We start from the raw sequence: 26,723 nt of genomic DNA, 5'->3' as shown, positions 1-26,723 counted from the left end.
TGGAGACAGATGGGGCAAGTAGCATATGTTGAGCTATGAGCCTATGATCATTGGCAACAGGCAGTTTGGTTTCTCCTTGCATTTTTGATTGGCTGTTTTGACAAAGAATTATCATTGGCTGTATTTGGTTGTGTGACACAGTCTGCTGATGTAACATAATCGATTTTTGCTATATATTCCCTGTCATGTAAGGAGTTCACAGTTTGACGAAGAGTGTTTGCACTTGAAAGCTCACGCCTTGAATATATCTTTGTTGGACTTAAAGGTGCTACTTGACTCTGATTTTATAGTGCTACTTCAGACCAACACGGCTGCCCATTTGAATCTACCTTTAAGTACCCAAAGTATCTAAGCAATTCTAATCTGGATATCTAAACCAGCTGTGCTGGAAATGGCAGATTATCAACCAATCTGAGCTTTTTAGCTCATGATGCACTTGCCATACTTTTTAAGAGCAGTGAGAACATTGGTAGAATCATATATATTTCTGGAGACAGGTGTAACATCTGTTTCACAATATTTCAGGTAAGGCTTTGAAGAAGGAGCTAGTCTCATGACTTAAGCACTTAACACACTCAGAGCAGCTGTTCTGACCCTGAGTGCCTCCTCCTCCAACTAGCTTCCCTGTCTGTTCAGCAGCCAGCCAATCACCTTCTGTCCCCGCCCCTGACCTCCCCTCCTCCTTCCACTTCTCTCTGAGGCTTGGAAGCTGCAAATCCCTGCTGCGTGAGAGCTGCCCCTGCCGGTGAGTTCCATAACAGCTGCCTGCAGCCTTCCCAGGTCCTGGGGGGAGGGAGAGGCCATCCACAGAGTTCTTTCACACACACACACACAGTCTAATGCCGTTGTATTCCTGAATGCAATGGGTTTTGCCCCTAGTGAAATAATAATATATCTACCTGCCCCTAAGAGCAAAGTTGTTACCAAAATATTACCAGCCAACCATCAAGCAGACAGGTTAATGGCACATATTGAATTTGTACTAGGGTTGCCAGGTCCTTCCTGGCCACCAATAGAACAGGGAGGTAGGGTTGCAAGATGCAGGTTGGGAAATTCTTGGAGACTTGGGGATGCAGCCTAAGAAGGACAGAGACTTCCACAGTATACAGTGCCATAGATCACCCTCCAAAGCACCCATTTTCCCCAGAGCAACTGATCTCTGTTGTCTGGGGATGACGTGTAATTCCAAGGGTTCCTCAGGACCTGCTGGAGGCTGGCACCTCTAATTTGTACACATTTAACATTAGCCCTGTATATAAAGGCTCACTGACTCAAAGAGAGAGAAGCAAAGCCATCCTATGATGGCTACAGATCAGTAGAAAGAGATTTGGAAGCTTACCCCGATATTATCTTGCCAACGATGGGCTTTCTGAAACTTTTCTGCTGCATCAGCCACTCTCTGAAAATAAAAGAAGAGAGATGAGTAAGTACATAAAAATCCACATTGGACTGCAATAAAGAATTGGGATTTATTTTAATTCTTTTCTATCCCTATGTGAAACTAGTTTTATCATTCCTGCAGCTTATAATTTTCAGCATTCCCACTAACACAACTCTGTTATGGAGTGAAATAAGGTAAAATTTTCCAGATTCCCATGACACTTTTTATGCACCAACCGAATCTTTTTGATTAAAAGTGCAGACTGGTTTGAAAAGTATGCTTTGATTTCTTTTATAGGGCTGTACTTACTTTATCTGATAAGAATGACTAACTTTCATTAACAGGTGTTTATGAAAGCAGGAGGGCGTTAATCAGTCACATTACCTTGCCTCCTGTGTTGCCTCATAGGACACTCCCCCCCCCCCCCCGCCGGCCACCGTACCCAAGTTTTTCACAGTCCTTCTTTTGGCCTTCCAAAACTAGGGGAGTAAATGCTTCCATCTATTTTGATGTCAAGGCATGAAATTTCAAGAGGAATTGACCAATGTGACTCAATAGTCTAGGGAATAATTAATCAAAGAACTTTTGTTTGATCATCCAAAAGTCTTCACACCAAAAACTATCCATGTTTGCAGGATAATAACCAAAATTCTCTGAATTTTCCTCACTATATTTTCCTCAAGAGCCCAGGCAGAGCCATCAATCCATTATCGGCAAGGTTCGGTTATTCCTGCCACTTAAGCTAATTCAGTAATTTGCAACCATACATATCTTTTGTTCTTCATTATATCATCTAGTTATGTTTGCCTTATACTCTTTAGAACAGCAAATTTAAATTGTCCTATGGCTACTTGGACCCTGACACCTGGATCAATAGGATTTAAAATCCTAACATTATACCAATCACAGTACCACACGAATTTCACCAATGGACCATCAACTCTTACAGTTCTGTCCCAGTACTCCTGCATATCCTAATTCTGCACCAAATCTGGACAACAGCAGTTCTTTCCCTATTTGCACCCAGGTAAATTCAAGTGCCTAAGATGGGCATACTAGGCTGACTATTCTTGGATTTGGTTTTGCCCCAAAACCTTCTTCCAGAATTGTGAACCCAAAATCAGATAGACTTCCTCAAGACAGTGTAGTTGCTATGGGGTGTGAGGGGGAGAGGGGGAACTTCAAGGCAATTGCCCACTGCACTGAAGGATGTTCAGTTCCTCACTCTGGCCTCTCCTATGGATTCGTAAACCCCAGAAACCCACAACCAGGTAAAAGGGTAGCACACAAGCTTTGATTAAAAAGTCAAAAATATGTAATCTATGTGTTCCATATCTCTTATTTAGAAACCTGCTAGACAAAGGCTTATCTTAGGTATTAGATAAGTAGGTCACTTTTTAAACAGATATTTTCCTAGACAGACAAGACACAGATGGAGATGAACAACAAATATTAACAGAAAATAAAGTATTTAGCTAAATGTGTTATGTGAATTGTTTCAATAGATAAAAAGAAACTGGCTCTTAAATTTACCCTCATGAGTGACAAGCTTTGCCCAGTAGGAGTAACCACTTTATAGCTGAATATCAAATCTAAAGTAAATAAAGCCTTGGGGAAGATTTAATTCCCCTTTATCAAATAGGTTCCCTCAGTTACAAGGCTGTTATTTTATCACATGGAGCTCTTGTTCACAGACCTTGTACATGTAAGTTAGGAATGTAGAGCCCTTAAAGAATTCTTGTTTGTCTTACTAAAATAAACTTTCTTTCCCAGGATGACCATAGACCTTCACAGCATTTCTGCAGTCATCTTTTTTTCTCTGGGTTTCCTTCATATTGGTCTCTGTAAGCTGAAGTTGAATTTGCTCCTTGCTTTCCATATATGCTGTGTTCCAAAACCAATAGTGAGGACTGATTTTGCATCATGCCTTTCACAGTTACTTTGAAGCTTGGGCAGCTGGTGTTGCCTTCCATGGTTTTCTCTGAAGGGTGAGTGGCTTGTCCTGACTTCCACTTTGCCACCCTGCCTTTTTACAGCTGTGCATGCTTAATAACGCAATTACATACTAACGTGATAAAAAAGGAACATGCTCCCTTTTCACCTTTCACAGGTGCGAAAACCCAACCAGACATTTAAAAATTCCTCCCCTTTCTTCCTCCCCCTCCAATCAAGCATTCTGTGCCCTCGATTACCTCCTCTGTTCCCCTTGCCTAGTGTGTGTATAATTTATTTTACAAAGCTTCGATTATTGTCTTACAATGAACCCACATTGTAACATGAAAGACTACTCTCCCCCTCCCAGGAACCCTCTCAGAACTTTCTAATTTCCCAACCCCCTGCAGATCCATACAGGAGTTCTTCTAATGGATTTCTCTTTCCCACTATAGGATCTGCTTGCCAGCTCTGTAAGAGACTGGGAAGGATTTGCAGAATGCAGAAGCTCTTGTGCTGAGTGGTGGTGGTGGTTCCTTCTCCTTTCAAAAGCTGGTGGCTGGGACTTTGCACAATAATCCTGTTGTTACAATTTCTCCTTTTCCCTTTGAAGCTCTATTGATGGCAAGCTTCTTCTTTTTTCTTTTCTTTTTTGCCTTTAGCACCTTGCTATATTGCCATCTAAAAACAAAAAACATCCAGTTCTTGCGGTTTTCAAAAGATCAAACATGAGTATTTTGTGGAAGGTAACCTATGTAAGCATAACCTACAGGATATTGCAGATTAGTGTTGTAATACAATCATGGTTAATTTTTTTTTTTTGGAACACATCTTCTGGCACACACCCTGAAAGGGAAATGGCTACAGATATGGTGTCCACAGTCCTATTCCCGGAAGTATGCCAGGAGAGGCAGGGAGGTGACTAGTGGAGGCCAGGGCCGTGGCTGCACCAACCCTAGAGGCCCAGGCAGTGACCGTACCGCTGCCACCCATCTTCTGAGGCCAGTCCCACACTCAAGAGAGCAGGATTGGCCTCAGAAGTTGACCAGCAGAAGAGGCAGCAGTGGCAGAGCAACAAGACCCTGTTCTGAGCCCTGCTTAGTGCTCTGCTGCCACCACCACCCATATTCCAAGGCCAGTCACAAACTCAGGAGAGCAAGATCAGCCTTGGAAGACCACTGGTGGAGGTGGCAGCGGGACAGTAGCAAGGCCCAGCACTGAGCCCTGTTTGGTGATTTGCTGCTGCGGCCACTGCACATCTTCCAAGGCTGGTCCTGCCCTGAGGAGAGGGGGACTGTCCTCAGAAAACCGTTGGTGGGGGCACCAGTGGCAGAGCAGTGAGGCCCAGTGCAGAGCCCCACTTGGAGGGTAGGGGAGGAGGGCAGGTAGAGACACAGCATTCATCGGATCTCAAACCTCATGATTTTAAGGCAGGAAATAGTGGAGGAAGCCAACACGATTCTTTTGAGCTTCCACTTTAGGTTACCATGAATTCCTTCCCAGGGGATTGGAGGGGGGGGGAGAGACGGGATTGGTTTTATCAGCATTCCCCAAACTTGTGGCAAACAGGGAATGCGTTTGGCAATGTGCCTGAATCATAAGAGTTTTGTGTGGAATGTTGGTAATTTTGCAGAGCATTAAGACCGCCATTTTGCCATTTTTCTCCAGTGTGGAAAGAGTCTAAAAACTAAATAAATAAAACTAAATAAAACCTTGATTAAGCTGAATCCAAAATTTCCTATCTGAAGGGGGCGGGAATGTTTCCCTCCTCTCTTAAAGTAAGGCTGACAGCAGCATTCCATGGACTCTGACTGACAATCTCTTGAATTTGCATGTGGCCAAAATTACAAGGATTGGCTCAGAGCCCTAGAGGAAAGGTGGGACTTGCCACAACAGGTGATTGTCAAAACAGGTAGGGTATGTGCTTCTTTCTCCCATTCTGCTTCCTTCTTGGATGTGATTCTATGCATCTTTATACACACTCATACCTCTTGGATTCCTCATTTTCCATTCTTAATTGCTTTGTCTTACTGTCAACTGGTTCTCCCATAGCATCCCCCATCTGGCCATGGATTCCCCCCTTCCTATCAAAAATCCCTCCTCCCTTTTATTCTATTGCAACTTTTAGACCCTTCTTGAACAACCCATCACCTATCTATTTTTTTAGGTTGGTTTTTCTGGAGAAATTAGAGGAAAACAATTTCATGTAAAAGTTATTATAACTGAGTATTTAGGTTGAAGAATACAATTGAACTTTAGGATTGTACAAAAGTAAATAGTTTAAAATGGATTGGCACATGTAAATTTACAGCATTTCTTTTTCTCACCATGTCCTGTACCATCGTTAGCTTCCTATCCTTCTCTTATATGACTTAGCTAGGGTGATAAAATTATCTACTGGTTAAGTATCTGTCTCTGTTCAGTCTTTCCTTCCCTGAGTATGGGCCCTAAGTATACAACACTCAAACAATCCCCTTTAAAACTAGGATTCATGTGTCATTTCTTTATGTGAAGTTCTTTATGTAATAGACCCACAGGGACCAGTTTGAGTAACTCATGTCTCGGACACTGGAGTCATGAGAGGTTTGAAATGGCATCAAGTATTTGCTGTTCCCTCAATAACAATTCTCTGTTGAAGGCACCTGATTTCTCTGGAGGGAGGGGGATCCACTTGGTTTCTATGGGGGAATTTGAGGTGGTTGCAGCTTATGAATGACATCAGTGCCACTGTGAGTTTATTCAGTGAGCTGGTGCACATGCAGAGACTCCATCCATCCTGCAGTGCACCAGCCAGTCCTGGGAAGATGTTGAAGGGGATGAGGAATCAGGCATGCTATCTGAATAAGCTCTACCTTTAATTATAGGCTGCCATGAGAAATGTCCCATTCTTAGATGGCATTTAAAGACAGCCTGACAAGATCTAATCAAGGGATATGTTAAATGCAGATGCAAAAGCCAGCTTCTTTGCTTAAAATGTATGAGATTTAAAGGGGGCAAAAATATCCAAAGTGATTTTGTGGAGTTTGTAATTCAAGTGATTGCATAAGCATGCCTCATTATTGAGCAGGATGCTGGAGCCAGATTTCGGCATAGGCAAGAATCTCCTGCTGAACCTCACCACCCCCTTTTCTTTGGCCATTCAGGAGCTTAATTTTTCAGAAGTTCAAAGATTCTCCTAGAATGTAAGGAATAATAAAGTGTTCTCCTGCCAGGCATGCAGCTCTGACCCATATCTGGCATATTCTGAACGTCTGTCCCTGCAAAGGGTCAATACAAACATTCAAGGTCTGAGATACTAAGACACCTATTGTTCTTGGCAGCAACACTTTCAAATGATGCACCTGGAAGTAGTTCTCAGCACTGCCTCTTAACAAGGTCCCCAAAGTAGAGGGGAGACCTCCCTTAGAAGAAACTATTACCATGAATGTACAAGTTCTTCTTAATTCATCCAGCTCTTCCCAACCTTTTCAACTAGTTAGTGATGTAAGAACTCTTTTCTATTTCATTCCTGCAACTGTACATATTTTCTCTTGGTTACATGATTATTCCAACATGGTTATATGATTATACCAGTTGCAAGACACACAATGTAAGTAAGGAGACTGATGAGGAATCAGCACCTACACTGTATTACAGGAGGACTTCTTTCCCAGATGGATTTGCCTCTTTTAAGGGAACGCCAAGTTTCTGGGGAGCTCCCCAGTAAAACATTTTTAAAAGTTATAAAAATTATACATTGTGTGTAGTAATTCATGGAGACTGTTCACATCAAGTAGCATTCCCTCCTCTGCAAAGCATATACTTTCACTAATGTGTGCTAAAACTCACGAGAGTCATGTGGATCCTAGTGAAATTACATAAAAATGTTTCTTTGGCACTCGAAGGACGTTAACTTATTTTAAATGTTCCCATTTTGTTGCCTGCAGTATGCAAATACACATGGAAGCATTTAAAAGGCAGCCCATAGAAGATAGGAAAGTTCCCCATAATCCCAAACTCTGAAGTCCAAGAAAAGAGCCAGTGGTGAGATGGGGAGGAAGAAATGAAAGTGCAGAGAATTGATTTGTATAATGAAATTGCTCAGGAGTAGCAGTAGTTGGGGTTTTTAATTAAGCCAGTAGGTGTGAATATATAGAGGCCAGAGACTTCCAGGGAGATCAATTTTTGCATCAGTAAGTAAATTAAAAACAGAAAGCAAAATAAATGGCAACCCCCTTCTGGCACCAGACAGCCTATACAAGCTCAGGAAAAGGAATGCTATCAGGTAAGCAGAATAATTGCTGCTGTGTTTGCTGAGACAAACTTGACTTCGGAGGGCTCAGAGGTCAGTCAGAAGGGCAAGTACATTTATGTCAGGAGGGTGTGGACTAAACAAGTGTGTGTGGGAGAGCAATTTGTTTATTTTATGGCAGAGACTAATCAAGAAACCTAATTCTGAGAAAGGGGGAAGGGACACTACATGTCAAGACCTTTCCCAGCCAGTGCTCCCTAGTCACCATTAAAATATCTCTCTCTGACTGTTTCTGCATGGAGGATTCACCCAGACATTTTGTTTCGCTGTCCCTTAGGGATGGCTCTCCCAATCTTTACCCACATTCACACGGGGGAGCCCTTGTCCTGCTTCCTCCCTTTGTTTGCCCCCCGATTTGTATCTGCACGCGATAGCTGAGGGACAGGAAGTGTAAACCACCTGCATTTTTACCCTTGTCAATCATTGTCAAGTGGCAAAAAAATCCCAATCATCTTCCAGTGCCAGTTTGTTGCATTTGAGCCCCCCTCCAAGTCAGAAATAGCCTTAAAAAATTACCACAATCATGTTATAATGCAAAACCATCATAACACAAACAAGGGAATACAAAAAAGTGGCCTGTTTTATTGCACCATTCCACCACCCCCCCCTACATACACACACAGACTGTCCTCAATCTCACTAGAACAAAATATGAAGTTGAATCCTGAAGAAAGAAAGAAAGAAAGAAAGAAAGAAAGAAAGAAAGAAAGAAAGAAAGAAAGAAAGAAAGAAAGAAAGAAAGAAAGAAAGAAAGAAAGAAAGAAAGAAAGAAAGAAAGAAAGAAAGAAAGGTGCCAACCAAACATGGTGGTGGGTTTTGTTTTAGTTTTGTTGTTGTTGTTGTTTGCTATTTCATTATATTGGGATTGTGTTGTAAAGTAATCACCTATGGGTTGTTTTTTTTAAGGCCAGGTAAGGTATGAGAGTAGATGACAGAAGTGACATGGGGGGGGGGGCAACAATGGCTGGGAATGCCCAACTGGGGATGGCCTGAATTTTCCCACTTCTGCATGGCCCAGCCCCAACACCCCCCGCCCCAATTGGACCCCATGTCAAAAAATGAAACTGGATTTCTGAGTGTTCCCTTAATGTGAGCCCACTGAGGGTGCAAGTTGGGACAGCTCTGGGACTGCGCTAGAAGGTGCCTGATTCCGTGTGGAATGGGGGAAAAAACACAGATGCAAACAAATGGAAATCAAAGTCTAGTGGGTTGTGTAGAAACAGTCTCTCTCCCACACTTACTCTCTCTCTCACACACACTCACATTCTTTATTTCTATTTCTCTCATTATGGTAAATTTCTCTGGGGAAGAAAAGATGAATACAATTGGGGGTGCTCATAATCTTTATTTCTGAAAAAATAGAATTGATCACTGTTCTAGTTTCATGATAAATATTTGTACTCAGTTTGAACACCAGCTCTTATGACTGCTTGTATTGCATCCACGCCACACACAAACATGGTTTGTTGTACTTGCTTTCCGGCACTAAAGAGATGTGAGAGTATTTTTTCACAAATATTTGTTTTTCTCCAGCTCAGAGCTTTGATATTTATGAGGTTTATAAGCATCTAACCACAAATGCACTGCATGTTTCCTTGTTGCCCTTGAAAAGCCCGGTATGCAGAGAAGTTCAGTTTGGTCTGGACCTCAAAGAAGCTTCCACAGCATTCAGTCAGAGCTCTATGGCTAAGCCCCATAATCAGTCAAAACTTGGGCACAAGGCTACCATGACAAACATTTGGCATGGAGCCTATTTAACATGAACCCTGCTGGATCAGACTAGTTGTCTTTGGAGTGCAGCATCATATAGCGGCCAACCAATTTCCCAGGCGGCCAGCCAGCTGCTCCTTCAAAGACCTTGGCCTCATATTGCATTATAGCCTTAAAGATCATAACTGCCAGTTTGTACTGGTCAACAGAGATATGCTTATTGTCTATACCTAGCTGCCTTATTCTGGACCCACTAAAGTTTCCAATGATTTTTTAAAAGCAGACTTTTAAAAAGCACATTACAATAATCTATTCTAGGTATTACATTTCCATCTCACCCAAGCCACAGACTCTAGGCCAGCCTACACTGCTTGCACCCAACTAATCAAATACAGCCCATCTATACCATGTTCTGTGGTCTCACAGATGCCTGTCAACCTCTCTCTTTGCAATTCTAGGCGTGAGCCCTTGATGTGCAATGATGCACAGCCAGTGTTTGTGTCTGGCTTGATGTATCAAATCATGGAGGTCTGCTCCATATAGTCCCTTACTCTAGCCAGACAGCTTGACCACCAGTCCTTCCACCCCGTATACATGGGACCCAGATCCTAGAGCCAGCGTGGTGTAGTGGTTAAGAGCAGCAGCCTCTAATCTGGCAAGGTGGGTTTGATTCCCCGTTGACCTTGGGCCAGTCATAGCCCTGCTGTTGTGACTGAGCAATAATATCAGAGCTCTCTCAGCCTCACCCACCCCACAGGGTGTCTGTTGTGGGGAGAGGAAGAGAAGGCGCTTGTAAGCCACTTTGAGACTCCTTCGGGCAGTGGAAATTGGGTATAAAAACCTACTCTTCTTCTAGAGTGAGGCACGCAGAAAGAGCATTTGCAAACCAGAAAGGTGCATGCATAGCAAGGGAAGACAAATGTAAACACATACACCAGGAACTCTGAAAATGACTTGGGGAAAAATTATTTCTTCACTTCTAAATGATCAGTCAGTCCCTGAGGTGAAATAAACAAACTCCACAGAGCCTTCCAGAAACAGTGTGTTGGGAAGCTGCCGTTCAGCGCTCCCAGTTATATCTAGTCATGGCAGTCCCTCTCTGGATGGGGGGTGGGGTGGGGTGGGGAAACAGATCTATGAATCTGCCTTCTGCTGAGTGAAGCCACTGGTCCATTCAGTTCAGTAATGTCTTCAGTGCCTGGTAGAGTCTCCGGGAACTCATCCTCAGCACTGGCTGCCTGAGACCTTTTACGCTGCAGATGCTAGGGATTAAATTTGGAAAATTCTGCATGCCAAGTTTTCACTCAGCTAATGATTCACAGTCCATCCCCAGTGACAGATCAACGATCGGTTTATATGCCTACATAGTACTCCCGGCTATCTATCTGTAAATATGAGCAGCATCCTTTTTACTGGGATCAAAACTGCTGGGATGTTGCAGTTTGGGCTTGAAGCCTCTGTACTGCTGTAGCAAACAAAGTTCATTGTTCCTCTTGCTCCCAAAGACCAAAGTCCATCCAGGGAGCCATCCCCAGGGAAGTTGTTTCAGGCACAATAATAGAGGTATGCACAAAGAACCCAAAAGTAATTAGAGATGCTATGAATTAACAATTAACAATAGGTCTGAGGGCAGTGATAAAACTGCAGCTGCATTAGTAATTGATAGTGTTAATAAGCTAAATATTCTGCATTCAGCTGAAAAGGGTCACAGAACTTTCTTGTCTATTTATGTTTGATCAGCAACTGTTTCAAAAGTGCAAGTACTTTTCCTTACCATTTTGTTTCCCATTTTTACACTAGGAGGGAATGTAACATCGCTTTGTTTGTTATAATCCTTAACTTGGGACCTGATTAGGGCCTTCTATGGATTTAACCATTTTAGAGATAAGGATCTAATTATTTTCAAAGATACATTGTTGATTGTTCAGATGTAAATAATGCTGGCAACAATTAATATGCTATAAGGTGTTTGCTAACATATTATTAAAATGTACTTATCTGTTCCACTTAATATCTCTGGTACGGACTTGGAGGAGGAGCTAGTCTCATGGCTTAAGTGCCACTCAGCACTTAACATCCACTCAGGGTGGCTGTCCCACCCTTGAGTGCCTCCCTCCTCCAACCAGCTTGCCTGTCTGTCTAGCAGCCAGCCAACTATCTTCCCTACCCCATCCCTGACTGCCCCCTCCTTCTTCCACTTCCCTCTGATGCTAAAGATCCCTGCTGCATGGGAGTTGCCCCTGCCAGTGAGTTCCTTTCCAGGGAGCCTCCAGCCTGTGGCCTTTCCAGGTCCTGGGGGGAAGGAGAAGCCATACGTAGAGTTCTTCCATCCCCAATCTAGCAGCCATTGTATTCCTGAATGCTTTGCCCCTAGTGTAATATAATCATCAGACTATATAAAATGTGAATGGTACTTTTGATGTCATGCCAGCCTTCTGATTGGCTCTCGGGGGAGGGCCTCCCCCCCAAGGGTGACTAAGAATAGCGGCTGTGCTACAGAGAAGCTCTGGGGGCTCCTCTGATTGGCCCTCACTGGGAGACATCCACCCATTAGGGTGATGGCTTTCCCTCACTGAGGGCCAATCAGAGGGCTGCTGCATTGTCCAAAGGATCTTCAGTCTGAGGAGAGCAAGCACTACCAGGTGAGGCTGGGAGTTGGATCCAGCCATCCAGTCATGTCCCACTGCAACCTGCCCTGCTCCCCACCCTCCTGGCTTCAGGAAGGATCGTGACAGTTGTTCAGCCTTGCACCGGAGGGCACACTTGTGCTTCTAGCACTCCTTGCCGCTAGGAAGGCAAGGATGGCAGACCAGCTCTATTTGCTGCCAGTTCCACCACTCTCTCCCTCACATGCCAGAGAAGGCTGCGGGAGGCTCTGCCCCTCCTGATACAAGGAGAGAGAGTGTGATGCCTAGACACTAGGGGAGCTGTGGGGGGGGGCAGACTTCACCACTATAATATTTTTATGTCACCTCTTTAGAGTCCTGCTCAGGGCAGCTCATAATTAAAAATCACAGGATAAAAAACAACTCTTCTTCTTCTATAGAAGAGGTCTCACAACCACCTCTTTCAAAAAGATCACAGATGCACCTATTATCTCCAAACCCAGTCAACAACCCAGCCTGGCATGATATAATTAGCCATGAAAGGACTAGATGTGGTGGGATGCACAAGTTTGGAGCATCTTATTTACTTTATCAACTGAATAATTCATACAGCTAAGACCAGACTGCCCCAACAACTGTGTAAGTAATGACAAAATGCATTGTTATATCTGCAAAATGTATTGCAAAGGAATCACAGCAGACTTGTATGCTTTCTGAGTCAACTTCCTTTGGGGCTTGAGATAAAAATCCCTTCAAAACCTGGAAAAGCTCTGCTGGAAGGTATAGAGCAGATGCTGTGGGCAGAGTTTAAATATGCACAACAGGAGCTAATCACCAAACTGCTTAAAAGAATAAAATAATTGTAAGAATATAAACAAACTCTGTATAAGAGAGAGAGAGAGAGACAGAGACATAGAGACCTAACTATCTTTGTTTTGCATCCATTCTGTCCTGTTACAGAGGCAAGCAGGGAGAAACTATGTGCAAAGGAGAAGGAAATCTCCATTTGAGCAAAACACAGGAGGTAATTTGGAAAATATCAGGAAGTTGCTACTCTAATCACTCCTTTGTGCCCCCTGCAGGAAATTCTTTATATGCTTTTAAATCATGCACACTAGATCTTGCATATATCTTGCAGAAAAGTTAGCTCAGTTCACTGCTATTATTGTCACAAAGTAGGAACTAACTTAGTTTTTCTTCCATTTTCATGTTAACTATCTGCCCAACTGTTTCATCATCCAAAATGTCTCTGTATACCAAGGATATTTGGATTCCATGGAAAGAGACAGGGCACTTAGGGGCAATCATATGCACAGCCTTGGTCATTTATGTATTCCACAGGCTAAATAGGGCTGCAGCAGGAGAGCCAATCCTGCCAACTTGGGGATGTTCTAGTTGGCAGGATTGGCTCTCCTGCTGCAGCCCTATTTAGCCTGTGGAATACATAAATGACCAAGGCTGTGCATATGCATTTGAGTCCAATGGTCTTCTGCGGATGACCATCCTAATTGCGCCCCCACTCTTGCAGAAATTCCAGGCGTCCATGAATCTAAATATCACCAGTTCAATGTTTTTAATGTTTCAGTATTCAGTGGATTTGGATGTCAAACTTGATATTCAAATGTGCTAGTAGTTCTATTCTGGCTTTATGAGATGATGGCTTGGGTTCAGAATACTGAATACAGTTCTGGTCACCATATCTCAAAGAGGACAGCCCAAAGCTGGAACAAGTACAGAGGATGACAACGAAGACGATTAGGGGGTTGGAGTACCTTCCCTATGAGGAAAGGGACTTTTCAGTTCAGAAAAAGGAACAACTAAGGGGTATACGGTAGAAGTTTATAAAGTTATGCATGGTGTGGAGAGTTAACAAAGAGACATTTTTCTACCTCTCTCAAAATACTAGAACTCGAGGGCATCCAATGATGCTGATGGCCAGAAGGCCCAGGATGGACAAAAAGAAATGTTAGTTTCACAGAGAATGAATAAAATGTGGAATTTGCTGCCACAGAATGTATTGAGGGTCACAAGAATAAACATTTCTGGCTGCAGTGGGAGGAGAGGTGTGAGAAAGTACACCTTCATATGTGAAAATGCTTCTGCCCCAAAAGCACAGCTCATCTCTAATCTCTAATCTGCTCCTGTGGAGCAGATTAAATAAAAGAGCAAGGGCTGTTGGGGAGGAGTTAGGGCGGGACACGTCTGGGATAAAAACTCAGAGTGGCAATCCAGGGCCAAGTGGCCAATTGGGAGGCGCGCAAAGAGCGCCTCCCTATTGGCTACTTGGCCTGTCTCCTGCATGCCGCGCCGCCAACTCTACAGTCCTCCCGAGCCGCCATCCTTGCCGGATGGCCGCCAAGGAGAACCCCTGCCCCACGCCGCTGGGCTTCAGGAAAAATACTTTCCCTCCACCCACCGACTGCCTTCCAATGCCTACGGGACCTGATATTAATGTTACTCTTGCTATTCTTATCCCACTATTTCTTCAAGGAATTCAGGGCAGCCTATATGATGTTCTCTCTCCTCTGTTTTATCTTCACAACACTCTGTGACGTACATAAGCTGAGAACATAGTGGGCTTCATGTAATGATGCCACTTAACTTCTTTCAGTGGCAGGGCTACCGCTAATCCTTTTAAGTGTACTGTCACTGCTTCAATGAGCAGTGGGAGAAAATGGAGAAGGAAAATGGCATTTCATAATACCACTCCTTCCCTAACCCATAAAGGAAGTGACATCACCACATTAGGACTTCAACACTTCTCTATGATAACACAATAGAGTAAAAAACAGAGAGATTTGTTTTCAGCCCAAAGGGACATTGTGCAACACCATTGTTGCCTCCTGCACACACACCACCCCCAGAGGCTGATAAGTCTCCTGCTGGTTGCCAGCTGTGGGGCACCCTTATTTCATGGCTGGTTTGATCCCTCATCTCCCAACACTCTAGCCACTACACTATACTACTCAAAAGAAGCAAAACAGCTGGATGCCTGATGTGTAGATAGCAGAGCATACACCTGACTTCTCTACTTCTAGTTTTCAATTTCAAGCTATAATACAAACTGCCACCTTGCACAAATACCATTCTTCCTACAGCCTAGCATAATTCACTCTCCCCAAACCACTCGTTTCATGCTTACACGATGCACTGATTTTTCAAGGGAAGAACCTCTTCTGCCTGTCTGATCCATGTTCTGTTTGTGCTGCTCATGTTAGCGAATTCAATAGCCAGTTACAATTGATGGGTAATAATAAGCACGAATAGCTAAGGACATTGTAACTCTCACATTCTCTGCATATAAAGCACGCAGCACATAAACCATAAAGATTTAATTTACAAGTATAACTTATAGGTTTGTATTGTTTAATGGTTTTATTTTGTTATCTCTTTCCTGGTTCTAAAATATCTTTCCCCCAAAGATTGCAGTTAGCTGGGAAAATATTAGTTAATATATTATCAACTGACAGCAAATCTGAGAGCAATAAGTACTTATGATTTCTACTGCTGGCGAAATAATGCTGTATACAGCAAGCAATTTAATAGGAAAGCATCTAACTATTGATTTATTGCCCAATTGTGTATGCATTACAATCACACAAAGGCCTTAGTTGTTGTGTTTCTAGTATCTAGATGTATTTGTAGTTTTAGAGGAAGGTATGAGAAACCTGCAGGCTGTTAAAACCTTGGCAAGTGCCATTGCTATCAAAGAACAAGAGCATCTGACCTTTAATGTGTATGCAACTGAATTTAGCTCTATTAGGCTGCAGTATGTGAGACTTTTGCAAATAAAGTTGCCCTTAGAAACCGAACCTGAGGTTTCCACTTAAGATTAAGAACAAAGATTAAGAGTCCAGTGGCACCTTTAAGACCAACCAGGTTTAATTCAAGATATGAGCTTTTGTGTGTAAGCACCCTTCCTCAGATACAATATTTAATATTTATGTGATCTGCTGCTTCAAACCAACATGGCTACCCACTTGAATTTATCCACTTAAAATTGTTCATACACCTCCATAACTCTTCTTGAAAGAAATCTGAAGAAACTTCAGGCCATTCCGCACTCGTTCAAAATTGCACAATGGTTGCAAATTGAAATCTGATTTGCTGTTATGCACAATGTCGTTGACAATCTGCAACACTCTTGAAACCGATCTGCAAAAAGTGCTTTGTTGTAGTGCTTTCAGGGAAATCCCAAAAAGTGGATTCACCCTCCGGAAAGCGCTACACTCTTGCAACCAATCTGCAACACTAGCGGGAAAGTTCTCTGCGTTACCATTGTTGCGGTTTCTGCAAAGTCCCTCCCCCTGGCTCTCTCCTCTGATCTTCCGGCGAAGCGATCGCCATTTTTTTTTCTCGGAGCGAGCGGAGATCAACGCACTGGCGAGCCTTCGTTTACCCAGCGAGGCTTCCCTGGCTGCAGTCCCTCCCCAGAGCTGTTTAAAGTCACCAAGCATCAAACAACACACAGCCCCGTTTGCTGGTTTATTTTCCCTTTATTTTTCACTCTATTTTCGGCCAAAAATCACACCTGTGGGGGGGGGGTATTTTTTTTTCACAACGATGAAATGGCAGCTCAAACACCAGCTGCTAGCTAGATGGGTCTCTCCGTTGCAACGAATCAACGCAGATTCGTTGCAACGTGTGTGTGTGTTTTTTTAAACCTTCCTTAAAGGGCAAGGGGCTTTTCGGGAGCATAACGGCCGCCCATTGGCTGCTCGTTTGATTGACAAAGCTCGGCAATATCGCTTCCTGGCTAGCGATTTTTGCCGAGACTGGAAACCTGTGGGAAATGATAGAAATGCAACTGGATTCCACTACAAAGGCAGGTATGCATAACGACGAATTCCACTATTTAAAATGGCGTTTTTTCCTTCCGCAACCAATTTGCTACATAGATCCTGGTGCGGAATGACCCTTCATGTTGCCACCTGAATCTTTGTTACATTCACATTTATGTGAAGAAATGTCAGTGCAGATATATCAAAACCATTTAAAAGAAATCATATACCTGTATCTTGATAGTTTTCCAGCATATTTCAATAGAAAATCTGCTTTAAAACCTTGCCACATATGATACTATTAGTAAATAAATTTGAAGCTGTTGTTATAATCCAATCTTGTGTTAGGACTTAACCATCTGCTTGCATATGCTCCATGCTCTTGTATAAAACTTTGCAATGCTGTGAGTTATTTCTAAAGAAAGATCAGATAGAAGCAGGAAGGTGTAGAACTGCTTTGATCTTCCTGGGGAGCTTACTATATTGTGAGCAAATGTTATTATAGTAGGAGCAGTGCTATAGTGCAAGCTCTACAGTCTCAACCTTTCACATTTGGCAGGTACCCAAATGTGTGAGGAATGTTATGGTATCTGTCTTCTAGGAAGGCTGAGGGCAGGGCGTTGAAGCATGCCAAAGTAAATATTCTTCAGTATTTAGGAACTTCTAGTACTATAAAATAACCTGCCAGCGAGAAAGGGGTTTTGGAGAGGTATGTTACATGGGATTCTGCTGTAGCCATGCCCTATCAGATTGAAGGGCCAGGTCCATTGCTTAAGTATTTCTTTGACTGTCTGAAAGCCTATCTATAATAGGGCTGTACAAAAATTAAGAAGATCCTAGTTTCCCCAATGGCGAGACCAATAGAGACTTGACTCATTTTTCCACCCTGTATCCAGTTTTTCAGTGTTCAAGATGACTCTCCAGGGAATGAAGAAGCCAGGATTGTTCTTTAATCATTCAGCACCCCCTTCCAACATGTAAGTAACAAGACAGCAGCAGCACCAATCTTTTAAGGGATGGGAGGACCATCTTGATCTTCTTTCCTTTTTCTTTCAGATAATCTGTATAGAGGCAGCTACACTCCAGTCAGAGCCTCTTGTGGCGCAGAGTGGTAAGCGGCAGAAATGCTGTCTGAAGCTGCCTGTCTATGAGGCTGGGAGTTCGATCCTAGCAGCCGGCTCAAGGTTGACTCAGCCTTCCATCCTTCCGAGGTTGGTAAAATGAGTACCCAGCTTGCTGCTGGGGGGTAAACGGTAATGACTGGGGAAGGCACTGGCAAACCACCCCATATTGAGTCTGCCATGAAAACGCTGGAGGGCATCACCCCAAGGGTCAGACATGACTCGGTGCTTGCACACCTTTACACTCTCCAGTCACACTCCAGTCTGATTTCACAGCCTATTGGCACTACTATCACAACACCCTGTCCACTGACTGAGCAGTAATAGAGAAGTCATTTGTTAGTAATGCATGAGTGTCCCTGTGCTTGGGGGGAGCAGTTCCCCCCCCCAAAAAAAGATGGTAGCAGTAAGCCTTATCAAGGAGGCTCTGGCACGTGGGGTCTGTGAGCTGCCTGAAGTTTCAGAGCATTCTTCCCAGGAAGGATCAGTTAAATTAAGCAGTGACATGTGGAACGTAAAGTTTTTCAATGCCCATCTACAACTTCCACTGTCTTATACCAGAGTTTAAACAACTTCCTGACCAAAGAGGTGAGCTGGATTAAAATATCATGTTAGAAGTTTCCAGTGGGAGATTAAGTGGCCAGGGTAAGATCTCTGTCCTAATATTCCACTTGTAACCTACCAGGTTGAGACAACATGCTCCCCAACCAAGTCTCATTGTCTGAGCCTTAGGTAGCCTTGCAACTGCATTCCTATAATCTACCTTTAGAAATGTACTGCTCAGCACAGTGCATTCAAATTTTTATCACTTGGGTTGCCAGCCCCCAGGTAGCACCTGGAGATCTGCTATAACAGCTGATCTCCAGACAACCCAAATCAGTTCCTTCCCTCCCCAAGCCCTGGCCTCCTCAGGCTCTAGCCCACACATCTCTAGTTATTTCCCAACCCAGAGCTGGCAACCATATTTATCACCTTGTATAAGCAGGATACCCCCCCCCCCCAGAGAAGTTGACATATTGTATTCCCAGAATGGATAAGAAAATTTATATCTGAGGCTAGACTGATGAGGCATGATCCTGAAAATATTTTGGCCACCACAGAGGTAACTATACCGGTAACAATTTATCTCTGTCATATATTATGATTTGCTGCAAGGTGAGGATTGTAGGCTGCTACCCTAAAGGTAGCCCATAATGGAAGGGTGTTGCACACAGAGACACTTTCATGCACAGAAGTCCATGTCTGGACTCTGAGCAGGTTGGTACACACAGAAACCAGCCTGGCAGACACTGACTATGGAGTCAGCAGGGCCCCTTAAGAAACTTAGGAAGCCAGGCCAGGCCTCTCCATCTTGTTTGGATTCACTAGATTTCTTTCTCTTGGCTAGAAAAGCCAGGCCAGATTTCCATCTGGTTTGAGCTGGACTAGAACCTTATCTTCTATTGCCTGCTTGCCGAACTGACTGACCTAAATGTGCACATTATCTAAATTACCCCCCCTCCAAAGACCATTAGACTATCTACAGGAAAGGAATATGCCTTCCAGCTACTAACTGCAACTTCTTTTGTCTCTTTTGTCCAGTGCAATTTCTGCCTAGCAGCATCTCTTACCCCCAAATGTCTCCCATTGGACTCCCCCAGTCCTTCCTGATTAAACAAGACAGGGCCATTAGCAACACATTACACCTAGCCAAGGTATTGTTCCACTTGATGAGATTACTCCATACCTCCCACTCTAGTGACCTTCACAGTTCAAACTCACCTATCAGGTACTCATAATATCAATCATCAATCATGGATCTCCTAGTGGGCAGTCACTGGGGCTGACCTAGGAATTTCAAACATTATATCAAGCCTTATGCACACCCCCAGGTGTGTGTGTGTGTGTGTGTGTGTGTGTGTGTTCTGCTGATCCCTACACACCCGGCATCCTGTCTACCCCTTGATGTCGTCAACCTTCTGTTTTGGTTGCTTGGATCCAAGAAAGGTACAGTGTCTTGTACTTGTCCCCCTGTAGAACTTAGTGTACACATGTTGTTGTTTTTTTACTTCTGTATGTATTTTGAATGTACCCTGATATTTCCCCAAAGAAATCCCCTGAGTGTAAGCTTATTGTCTTCTTCATTTAAGAAGGGTTTCTTCCAAGGAATGGAACCCATAAAAATTGGTGATAAAGATCCTGTGTTACCCAGCCTCTTGCTATATTCATGATTCCCCAGCAATCTGGGTAACAGGCCAGACTTACCTAGATTCTGAGGTAGGTAAAACCTAAGAATAACATTTAGGACACACATGAAGGGATGGAAACACAGGATTGATTTATACAATTCTGGGCTGAGAAGGGCGGTCCTATAAATCTAATTATAAATAATAATAATAAATTATACAGGCAAGCATCAAAAAGGCTTCATGCAGCATCTGTTACCATGTTGTGAACTACTGCGCATAGTAATAGCAGCCATGTGGAGCGAAGTAAAACGGTCTCTGTGTGGTGGTCGTAATATGAGAACCAGCCCTAATTTTTTCCCCCTGTGCAAATAAATTATTTTTAGAGTTACTAAGAGTCCATAACTTTTGCTAGAAAGTGTAGGTGCTCTGCCAATCCAATCAGTCTATTCACCCTGAAATGCACTTTCCTGATCTGGTTCCCCTTGGTTACCAGCCTTCCGACCTCAATCTTACAAGTAGTGAACCAACAAGAACTAAAGCTACAGGTGTTCTGGAATTATTTAAACATTCTCTTCTGATTAACTAGCGTAAACTCTAAAAATAAACAGATGGGTTTTTCAGTAATCCCCTTGAGATATAACCAAGAAGGCACTGTTATATCTCTCACGGTGTGAAACAAATTAATTTGTACTGAAAATGTACCGGCTGCTTTAAGAGAAAGAAAATTATACTTTATATCTAGGGGGCTTACCATATGTCTTTCAAGCTGCCTACCTCTTGTGACCATATTTGTGACCGATCATCTTTTGGAATGGATAGACTCCAATCTGCTTAAATTCAAGCTAAAATTGCCAGGTTCCAGGTGAGGCCTTGAGCACTCCTGGATTACTACTGATCATCAGACCATAGAGATCAGCTCCCTTAGAAGAAGGGAGCAGCTTCAGAGGCCAGATTCCATTGTTGTTGTTGTTGTTGTTGTTGTTGTTGTTGTTGTTGTTGTTGTTGTTGTTGTTATCATTATCATTATCATTATCATTATCATTATCATTATCATTATTTAATTTTTAGACCGCCCTTCTCCAAATAGGTCTCAGGGCGGTTTACAACATAAACAGTTAAAACACAATAAAATCCCCATAAAAACCCCAATTAACATCAACAACAAGTCACATATAACATATAAGCGGCGGTGGTCACAATTCTGATCGTAGTTACCCGACTTCCCCCCAAGTTCAGCCTGGTGGGGAGAATAATATTCAGAAGAGGGTGGCACCAATGCAATAGATCTAACAATGATCTCGATGTTAGAGATCTCAATATTGTATATTCCTGACAGCACAACCCCACTGAACACCCTCCCCTTCTGAAATGTCACCCTCCAAAATCTCGACCTCTAAATCTCCAGGAGCTTCTCAAGCCTGAACTGGCAACCCTAGTTCAAGCTGTCTCAAGCTGTGCAATTCTGATTTCCTCAGAAAAGTGAAAAATGAACGGAATATTCTTTTTGAAAGAATAGGAGGTATTAATTTGAAATGCAACAACCTCATTAAAACTAGATTCTGTTTTCTTCTCTGGATTAGGTGCTGGTGCAGGTGTGGCAGTGATGGGACCTTGCCAAATACCATGAGCAAACCACCAAATCTTCAGCATGACCTTATATTTGAAGACTGATGCTTTTATTTGTGTATGGGGAACCTATGTAAAATGTCCCAAAACTGTAAAAGGAAAAATAAACCCTATAGTTCAAGTGGTATTTCAGATTTCCATAACCACCCAAAATTGTACCAGCAAGCACAATAACTAATCCAGTACATATTTCATCAAAAGCTGAATAGACGAACATAGAAAGGAACAGAATGATTTGCCATGGAATTTTGTTGAGGATATCCATGTAAAGTACTGGAAAATAACAGGCCCCAGTGTTCATGTCCATCCTATCCCTGGCTCCAGCCACCTTGACCAGTGCTCACTTAATCATAATGCTGCATCGAAACTCCCACTCTTCTTTCAAGCACCCCTCAGCACTGTTTGCATTCTTTCCTCCTCCATTTTATGCTCACAGTAGCCTGGATAGACACCCAGAGAGAGGTCAGTCAGTAAGGGATATGAACCAGGGTTACCCAGTTACTAGTCCAGCACTCTAACCGGTACATACTGGTGGTCGTGAAGCAGAATTCTCAGCATGGTGAAGATTCTTCCACAAATATGACAATATGTTTGTGCTGTGTGGTAGAATTTTACAGGCTACAGTGAGCTGACCCAATTCAACCCTACCAGCTTTGTGACCATGGCTCTTTCCTCTCTTTCAACTAGAAGAAGGCTTCTAATGAACCAAATAAGATTCCCAGGAAACTGCAGGCCATTTGAGGACATCCATGTAATCTTAATACCAAACTAGTCCATCATGAATAATTGTATTGCAATCAATACAGCCACCGGATTACATTTAAACTCTAATAATGATTAAACCATTTTTTAAAAAGTGTGGCAGATCAATTGGTTCATCACAAGGTGCACTGTGTGAACAGACTGCAGTCAGCCAGCAGAGCTTGTGGTAGAGAAGAAACATAGCCTGACTTCTCAAGTGTCCCTAATGGGTTGGTGGCAAAATGAAGGGGAGGGTCTGCTGCTTCATAATGCAGCTGTTCTAAAGAAAGGGTTGGCACCAAATTCTGGCTGAACAAAAGGGGCTGCAAAATTGAACAGAAGCCTCTTTGGAGCTCTTTGCCAAGCCCATTCCAGAAGGCAAGTACCTCCTTCACATTGAAAAGCTGCTTCTACGAATGGTGTAGAAATCTGGTCCATCATTTCTGTCTTCAGGACTACAGCACATTTTCAGAGGCACATGGCTCTAATTCATGTAATTATTCCCTCTTGACATTTATTCAGTACCAGCAGCAGTGCCAGAACAGAGAATGCCCATGCTTCATTGTCATACTACCAGTAGGAGAGGAAACACACTTGGAGTAGAAGGATTTACCTTAGACACATTTCTATTCCACCCACGTTGCAGTCACAACCCACTCCCAAGGCACAGAAATACAGGTTTTCTTCTCTTGGGGAAGTTAATGTATCCTCCTTTTGGGCAGATCATAAAAATACATCCCTAATAGCCATATGGCTCTGAATATAAACAGAGCCAGCATGTGCCAGGAGGAAGCAAACACACTGACAAAATATTTGTATGCAGATGCCAACACATTTGCAGGCACATGATATTCATGATAAATACTACCATTTTCCAAGCATGGTGTGAAGAAACATAACACAGAGAATCCAAGCCATTTGCAAGCCACAGGCTAAGCCTAGGAACGACTGGTCTTCTCCTTGCCAAGAAATTAGATTTTTTATTTTTTATTGAAGACATTTATATTCTTCAACTCTCAGCACACAGGTTCTCAGGATAAATTCCAAGTGAATTAATAAAAATCAAATCAATAATAAAACAAGAAAGGTGGCAACAAGAGCCATAAAAGATAAAATGAAAATCACGTATTTAAAAGTCACTGGCAGCAAATAAAACTAGAGATGGAGTTCTGGGCGATAAAACAATAGTAACTACAAATGCAAAGCAGCTTTAACATCATCCTTAGAAGCTGGTACCAGCAAACCCACAATTGATAACAAACCAGGGAATACCCCCCAACACACGCACAATCTAGGGGGGAAGAAAAATCTTCAGTTGTGTCCTTAACATTAAGCTGACTTGGAGCTAAGAGAACAGTTTCAGGGAGGGCGTTCCAGAGTGCCCAATGCCTCCCAGCCACAGGAGAGGCTCAGACGTGCTTTAAGCAGGACACGTGAAATTGGCAAGAGGGTCACTAGGATATTGTGCTTGCCAGAGGAAATGAGGCACAGAGAATAAGGAGTCATTACAGCTCCTTCCATTCTTAGAACTGCCCTTGAGAAGTCACCCACTCTGTACTGTGCAGAAATCTGGCATTGCCTTCTCTGCATCTTAAACAGTTTGTGTGTGGCCCTTTAATTATCTCCATGGCCATAGTCTGGCAAGTTTTCATGTTCAAACCTCAAACAGCAAATCTCTTGATTGCTATGATCAAATAAAAACAAAAGGGCGATTAGAGACTTCAAAGCAGGGAGAGCACCCAAGTGAAATATCTGCCAATTCAGCTAAACAAAGGGCTAAAAAGCTAAAGCATGTTAATGCCAAATACATGCCTCATTGCAGAATCATTTTTTTTAAAGAGCTCCCCGATGGACTAAGCAGAAGAGATTTATCCTGTAATCGCATACCTGATCTCTGAATGGTTTAGGATGCCAACTTAGCCTTATGCCACTATACCCCAAAGATACAAAACGCAGCGGCCAGGATTCTCACAGTGACACCGTGGAGATCCCACATCCAGCCCATCCTTCCTCAATTGCAATGGTTGCCAGCTGAATTCCAGATCAGGTTAAAGGTTCTGGTAATTACCTTCAAGGCCATATGCGGTCAGGGCCCAGTGTACCTGAGGGACTGCCTCCCTGCCTATGCCCCTAAAAGAGCTTTATACTTTGCCACCACCAACTGGCTGGTGGTCCCTAGCCCCCCCCCCCCCCAAATGTGCCTGGCCTCAACCAGGGCCAGAGCCTTCTCTGTCCTGGCCCCAATCTTGTGGCATGAGCTCCCAGAGGAGATCAGGGCCCTGATGGAACTAAAACAGTTCTGCAGGGCCTGAAAAAGGGAGCTCTGCCACCAGGCATTTGGCTGAGGCCAGGCATAACCAACCAACATTTGCAGGGCCCCTGCCTCCCCTCCCCCCCAGAAACCCACTAAGACTTCTGGACCTTTTTGAATTACTATTGTTTATGTTATACTGTTACCTGGTTATATCAATTAATAATATGAATGTTATAGTTATTTTATGTATAGTTCCATGTCTAGTTTCAGTTATATGTAAACCGCCCTGAGCCTTCGGGGAGGGCAGTATATAAATATGTATAAATAAATAAGTACTCTATTGTATCTGTAGATATGTTGCCACCTAGAGGGCTGTGGCAGTGTCAGGTTGGTGGTAGCTCTGGGACCAGTATACAATGGGGTAGCCTTAGGGGCTTGCTGAGGGAGATAGAGGGCTTCCTTGGCACCCTCACCTTCTACAACCATGGTGGCAAGCACCCTGGGTGGGACAACTTAGGTAACCCCTCAGAACACAAGAGGAGTAAAAATACACCCCCTCCAATGTCTGACTTTGTTCCAAGCCCCAGCACAGCTTAGGATCCTGATACTGATAGTTGATCACAGTCCTTTGTAGGACAGGTATGCATCATCTGTCTCTCAGACAGCTTGTTTTGTGTGTCTGCATGTGTGTGTTTGTGTATAGATACATGTGGATTTTGGTGATGAGAACCCCATAGTTTGCAAAGCAAGGGTTCACTCAGCACAGATAGACATGGAGGGAAACAAATACAGCTGTGTTGTATATCTAATACTGTTCTGCTCCATTCTATTATGCGTTCGCCACCTCACAGGACACAAACACCAAAAGGAAGTATCTAATCTTCCATTTGGGGAGCAAGCACAAAGCACACCTCACACATGTCAGTCAGGGAGAGCAGTCTCGTCTGCATATTAGCAGCCACAGTCAGACATCAGGGAAGCAGGGCCATGCCAGGAAGTCCTATCTAGCTGTTTCCAACTGCTTTTCACATGGATGTTCTCAGCTTGCCATGACTAATGGGCTGTAGTGGAATTGCTATGAATTCTCTGAATTCTCTGAATGTTGAAGCAGGACCATTTCTGCACATTTCTAACAACTAGCTGCACCCATGTCACACTGCTCTGAGGATGTGTGATTTGATCTGGATAGGCCCAAAAGTACTCGAATCAGCCTTGATTCAGGCATGAATTGGCTGAATCACCATTTCCCAGTAAGTTTAAATTGCCAAATCAATCTTGTTTGAATTGCCTAATCGTGATTTGGTGATTTGAACAAGCAGCTGTTTAAACTTTAAAGGGAAAGAGAAGGGGGAAAAGTTCACCTTTTTGTCTTTTCTGGACTCTGGAGGGGGGCTGGGGGAGAGGCACCAAACTTGCAGCATGGCTGCTCTCCTCAAAAGAACTCCCAAGTTACAAAAGGACTGGACCAGGGAGCAACTTGGATGGTCCTAATGTTGAGGAGGGTGATGGGTGACAGATATTTGCTATACTGCATCTGCCTGCTTTAATATTCTTCTCACACTTTCCTGACTCCTCATGTGGCCAAATCCAGTTTGAGCTTTCTATTTAGAGTTCCAAGTCCAGGATCAAATAGTATCAAAGTAAGCACTGATTCAAAACTCAGAAGCAATGACAAATAGGTGACACTAAATTTCAAAACCTTTATGATTATACTTGCCCTTTAGGACAAACAGTAAGGAAGGAAAAGAGAACAGATGAAAAACAAAGTTCCCCTTAAGGTAGTAGATGTTTGTTGCAGGATACACTAAAGCAGTGGTTCTCAACCTTCCTAAATACCACAACCCTTTAACAGAGTTCCTCATGTTTTGGTGACCCCCAACCATAAAATTATGCAAGGGTTCTTTCACAGAAATTAAACCGAAACTGACCAATGGCATGAAGATCCATTGTTCATGATCGTATATAAATTGGGTTTTATCCCCAAAGTTTCTCAGTTCAGTTCTGCCTCTTGTCCCACCATGCTGATCTCACTCTTTTCAGCCTGCAGGAGAAGCAACAACAGTGGAGGCAGCGCCCCCCCCCCCCAGCCAAGCTGCTTGCCCCGCTGCGACC

The 26,723-nt window shown here is 43.3% G+C and overlaps 1 protein-coding gene across 3 annotated transcripts in view; it reads right to left on the bottom strand.

Moving 5' to 3' along the window:
- CACNA2D2 (calcium voltage-gated channel auxiliary subunit alpha2delta 2) overlaps positions 1 to 26,723 on the bottom strand; it is an 861,961-nt gene that overhangs the window by 388,044 nt on the left and 447,194 nt on the right. For all 3 annotated transcript variants that reach the window (XM_077325943.1, XM_077325945.1, XM_077325944.1), the window contains exon 4: positions 1,340 to 1,399. In XM_077325943.1, the coding sequence (XP_077182058.1) occupies positions 1,340 to 1,399 (60 nt within the window). The remainder of the gene's footprint in view (positions 1 to 1,339; positions 1,400 to 26,723) is intronic.

Source organism: Paroedura picta, chromosome 3 (genome assembly GCF_049243985.1).
Source record: "Paroedura picta isolate Pp20150507F chromosome 3, Ppicta_v3.0, whole genome shotgun sequence".
In the NCBI taxonomy this organism is placed as follows: domain Eukaryota; kingdom Metazoa; phylum Chordata; class Lepidosauria; order Squamata; family Gekkonidae; genus Paroedura; species Paroedura picta.
This window is presented reverse-complemented; position numbering and strand designations above follow the sequence as displayed.